Genomic DNA, 5,186 nt, shown 5'->3' with positions numbered 1-5,186 from the left:
GCAGGAAATAGCAGGGTGGGTGGGGAGGGGGTAGGCAAGGCAGTGAGCCGTGTGGTTGACAGCCTGTCAGATGAGCGTGTCATCATGGAAAATTCTTGACAAAGTCTGCAGATCCACTTACACTGGCCTCTGCCGCTGCAAACGGCACACTCCTTCAGGACAACCCACCCTTCCCTCTCTTCTCATGCCATGGGTAGAACTCCAGTTTTTCTGTCTCCTTCCTACTCCCATGCTTGTCTCTGTCTTTCCTCGGTCCTAGGCTTGATTTCTAGGGGGAATTTGTCACGTTCCTGGTTTCTGGGCTGGATGGTCCATCCCGGGCCTCTCCCTGGGGGCAGGGCCAGGACCCCAGATCTTGGCACTTCCTTGGAGCCGCCTCGTGAGGTCCCGGCCCCCACTGATGGTGGGTGGAGTGAATGGAGGCAACCCTCAAGGATGGGGTGGAGGCCAGGTGGACAGGTTTGGCAGCTGTCTGTGTTCCTGGAATAGATAATAAAGGCCTCTCCCTGGGCCTCCCAGTGGACCTCCCCAGGCGACTTCTCACCTGCTCTCCAAAGTGGCCAGGAGCTTCTTGGGAACTCATATGATGATTTTGAGTCAGCCTGAAAAGTACACACCACCTTGATGACCAGGCCAGCTGATGGGTCCACCCCCGGAAGATGGGTCCGCAAGCTTCTGAGCTGACCTTAGCCAGTGCCCTGACAATGGGGGGCGGGGTGTGAAGGGCCAATCCCGAAGTCGAGCACTTCTCTGGAGGTCCTTCTGTCTTTTCTATATCATGTCTGCCTTCTTTCAGAGGCATAAAGTCTGGCGCGGTTCTCAAAGTGTTGTCCTGGGGCCATAACGTCAGCATCACCTGGAAACTTGTTAGAAAGGCACGTTCTCTTGACATCTTCCAGATCTACTGAATTCAGTTTACCGGGATTCATAGTCTTCCCAGCTGTGTGTCCTTGGGCAAATCACTTGACCTCTCTGATCCTGTATAAAATATTTCATCTCCTATAAATTGAAGACAATAATTGCCACTTTCCTATTGTGATGATTTAATAAGAATACTTATAAGGAGGTTCATAAAGTGTGACCTCCTCTCTGATCTTCACTGTATATCTCCTTTTAGATAGTATCTGATGCTGCAGGACAGGGCGTGGCCATCACAGGGAACCAGACCTTCAACAACTGGAACTGGCCCAACGCAATGATTTTTGCAGCCACAGTCATCACCACCATTGGTAAGCCTTCTGAGATCTTCAGGATACCCTCTTCCATGCCCCAGGTCTGGTCACATGACCTCGTCGGGGTTAAAATCGGGCCAGTTGCACGCTGTCCTTTTGACACACCCCTGGAGATTCAGTAAGTGCTTGGTGACTGGCCATGCGTGGGAGACTGTTTTCTTCCAGAAGTCCTGACCTGGGCTCTTGGAGTAGAAACAACACAGCAGAGCCAGAGCCATGCGGGAGGTCAAGCAGGTTTAGTCACTGCATAAGCCCCAGCCCCTGCTTTCTCACCAATCTGGGTGTCTGCTCTAGTTATCTATGACTGATAACCAACCATCCCAGAAGTTAGAGGTTTAGAATATAACTTATTCCCTGGTGGCTCAGACAGTAAAGCATCTGCCTGCAATGCTGGAAACCTGGATCAGGATCCCTGGAGAAGGGAACTGAACGGCTCCTCCAGTATTCTGGCCTGGAGAATTCTGTGGACAGAGAAGCCGGGCAGGCTACAGTCCGTGTGGTCTCAGAGAGTCGGACACAATTGAGTGACTTTCACTTTCACTTTCTTGCTATGGTTCAATCCCTGGTCAGGGAAGATCCCACATGCCCCGGGGCAGCTAAGCCCATGCATCACAACTACTGAGCCTGTGCTCCACAAAAAGAGAAACATCGCAATGAGCAGCCTGCGCACCGCACCTAGAGAGTAGCCCCTGCTCTCCGCACTAGAGAAAGCCCGTGCACAGCAACAAAGACCCAGCACAGTCAAAAATAAATAATTTTTTTTTTAAAGAAAAGAAATGAATGGCCATCTTCGGAGACCATCTACTACGGTGCTTCTGGAGTGTCTACCCAGGGAAGCTGTTAACTTGTGCCTTCCAATTTGCACAAGGGTACCATGCAGACTAGGACAGGACTTACTAACAGGGGAGGCTTAGTCCGCCTTCAGGGAGCTCCCAGGCTGGTGGAGAAGGCGTAGCCCATACCGTCATTTGCTGTGGATGATCAAGATCATAGCATGGTCAAGGAAAATTTCATTTCTTAGGTATTGACATTAGATCAGTGTCAAGTGATCTTTGAGAATGGGCTTTCCTCCAGCTGTGTGTGTGGGGTGGGTGGGGTGGAGGTGGGGGCCACCCTGAGTCTGGGTCCATCCTGTGGCCCTGTTGGCCTCACTCTCTTCTTCTTCCTCAGGTTACGGCAACGTGGCCCCCAAGACTCCCGCCGGGCGCCTCTTCTGTGTCTTTTACGGCCTCTTTGGGGTGCCGCTCTGTCTGACGTGGATCAGTGCCCTGGGCAAGTTCTTCGGGGGACGCGCCAAGAGGTTGGGCCAGTTCCTCACCAAGAGAGGCGTGAGCCTGGTATGTCCCCATCCCTGGGTCCTGGGCAGAGGTGGGAAGGACCCTGGCAAGTGACTGTGGCTAGGGTGGGAAGGATCCCTGGGTCCCGATACGGAAGTGTCGGGACAGATGGCAAGCGAGCCGTTTCAGAGCCCCCTGCCCTCCCAGGCGAGGCTGGGAACGCCACTAATCCCCCTCCTTCCTTGGCAGTGAGCCTCCTCGCAGGCCCGGCGCCCAGCTGGCCTCCCTTCTGGTTACCTCCTCGGCGCACTCTGGGTGCTCTGCTGGGTTCCCCCGGTCTCCCCACTGCGCATTGTCTGACTTGGTCTCCCTGCCCATCCCTCAGCGCAAGGCGCAGATCACGTGCACAGCCATCTTCATCCTGTGGGGAGTGCTGGTCCACCTGGTGATCCCGCCCTTCGATCTCATGGTGACGGAGGAGTGGGACTACATCGAGGGCCTCTACTACTCCTTCATCACCATCTCCACCATTGGCTTCGGCGACTTTGTGGCCGGTGAGTCCTGCCCCTTGCCTCTGTCTCCCTGCCCTCTCTTCCTCTGCTTCTCCTCCAGTTTCAGCTCAGCTGACCATGACTGGGGGCCCCGGTAGGCGTCCAGTGTCCTGGGTCTCCATCCAGTGGGGTCCTGACCCAGCCCTGCCGCTTATAGGAGGAAACCAAGACAGAGAATCATTGCAGGCATTTTCCCTTTTCCTTTCTTGCATGTGTGCTGAGTTGCTTCAGTCTTATCTGACTCTGTGACCCTGTGGACTGTAGCGCGCCTGGCTCCCTCTGTCCATGGGATTCTCCAGGCAAGAATACTGGACTGGTTGCCATGCCCTCCTCCAGGGGATCTTCCCGACCCAGGGATGGAACCCAAGTCTTAATGTCTCCTGCACTGGCAGGCGGGTTCTTTACCACTAGCGCCACCTGGGAAGGCCCTTTGCTTTCTTAGAAGGTGGCTTTTCTCTCCTCTCTTTGTGTTTTGCTTCTGGTCTCTTCCTTTCTTCTCCCCCGTTGTCTGAACTTAGAGGCTTAGGTGCACTATGGGCTAGAGACAGGACCTGGGGGCTGAGTCAGGGGCTGCTCCACATCACAGCTGCCTCCTTCCATCGCTCACAGGTGATGAGGGCGCTGTTGGACACTTGACTCAGAGGCCAGAAACTTGGCTCTTGCCACGGGCAGCTTAAAAGACAAGAAAGGCCTCCTCCCAAGCTGCCCCGCTCCCTCTGGCCCGGACTCTCCCTCCCACCCCTCCCCTCCTTAATCCAGGCGACGATAAGATTCTTTGGCCCCTTTGTCAGCCACTTATGTCCTTGTGCCTGTGGGCTGCACAACATCTTGATTCTTAATCTTCCTGAAAAAGCCCCGTTCGCCTTTACTGAGTCCGTATTTGCTTGCCCTTGCTTGCCCGGTGCCTGCTGCCCCGGCCGCTGACCCCTACCTCTGACCCAGGACCTCTGATCTCTCCCCGCCCCCTTCCTTGGAAGCAGGGACAGGTCACTGCCCTCCCGCCCCATTGTAAATGGAGACTTGGAATGCTGGGACTGGGCGGCTGAGTGGGTGTGAGAAGCAAGGAAGGCCTGAACGCTGCACTGACACCAGCAGATCTGAGCCTGCTGCCCTGGGAGATAAATTTAGACGGAGGCACAATCTTGTCTTTGTCTGGCTGATGCGGCCCAGAGCAGGCTAAGGAGAAGCCTTTGCATTAGGGAAGCACAGAAAAATGTTTTAATTATACTTTCTTAGCTCCAGCAAGATGCCAGACCCCTGCCTCAGTTTCCCTATCTGTAAAATTGGTTTAAAAAAAAAAAAGGAATAGCGCCCACCAATCACAGGGTGTTAAACAATCAGATGAGTTGCTCTGCACGTGTGCAGAGGGTAGGGCCCTGGTTATCATCATAACCTGCTTATGACTAGAGCCCTAAGCAAGATCAACAGCACCTCCTGTCTGCTGGGGAGATAGCCCCTTGCCTTCAGACCCCCTCCAGTCTGATGTGGGGCTTATAGTCCTTGCCCTAAGGGAGCCCCATTCTAGAAATGGCCCCCTTCCTGCAGTTAACTTGTACAAGTTACTCCCAGTCTCAGGGCGGGAAGGGGGACATGGGATAGATAATAATACGGATCAACATGCCTGGAAATGTAAGGTGAGATCTCCACGATCCTGGAGGGTAGGGGAGTGGCCAGAGCTGTGCGGGGTAACCCGGGAGGGCTCCCTGGGGCAGGTGTCTGGAGCCTGGCCTCGAAGGAGAGGGCACGGAGAGGGCAGAGCCCTACAGGCCACAGGAGGAGGAGGGTAGAAACAGGAAGCCAGGAGGCCAACCAGACATCAGCGGAAGGACAGTCAAGACTGTCCAGAATATTCTTGCCAGGACCTGTGCTCTTGGACATCCCAGGCCGCTCCGCCAGCCTCACTTATGCTAAATGAGTGAGTCCATGCCCAGCAGGAGGATGCCAGCTGCCCTCTCACTTAATTCCTATCTAGGTTTTAATGGAACTGTAACACATACACCCAAAGAGTACACAAAACAGTGTTGTGAATCAGTGTGTTGGTGAATCATTGCAAGGCCAAGGTTCATGGCTTAGTTCCTGAGCTGGGTGCTGGCTTGTCTCCACCCTCCCCCCCAAGCCCCTCCCCC

At 54.5% G+C, this 5,186-nt stretch overlaps 1 protein-coding gene across 2 annotated transcripts in view; it reads left to right on the top strand.

Annotated features, from left to right (window-relative positions):
• The window catches only part of KCNK5 (potassium channel, subfamily K, member 5), a 40,926-nt gene that overhangs the window by 32,727 nt on the left and 3,013 nt on the right, over positions 1-5,186 (top strand). For both annotated transcript variants that reach the window (XM_010848696.1, XM_010848697.1), the window contains exons 2-4: positions 1,118-1,229; positions 2,403-2,569; positions 2,895-3,063. In XM_010848696.1, coding sequence (XP_010846998.1) covers positions 1,118-1,229; positions 2,403-2,569; positions 2,895-3,063 — 448 coding nt within the window. The remainder of the gene's footprint in view (positions 1-1,117; positions 1,230-2,402; positions 2,570-2,894; positions 3,064-5,186) is intronic.

This window comes from Bison bison, unplaced genomic scaffold, assembly GCF_000754665.1.
Source record: "Bison bison bison isolate TAMUID 2011002044 unplaced genomic scaffold, Bison_UMD1.0 scf7180017864270, whole genome shotgun sequence".
Lineage (NCBI taxonomy): Eukaryota > Metazoa > Chordata > Mammalia > Artiodactyla > Bovidae > Bison > Bison bison.
The sequence above is the reverse complement of the archived record's forward strand: the minus strand, read 5'-3'. Positions and strand labels throughout refer to the sequence as shown.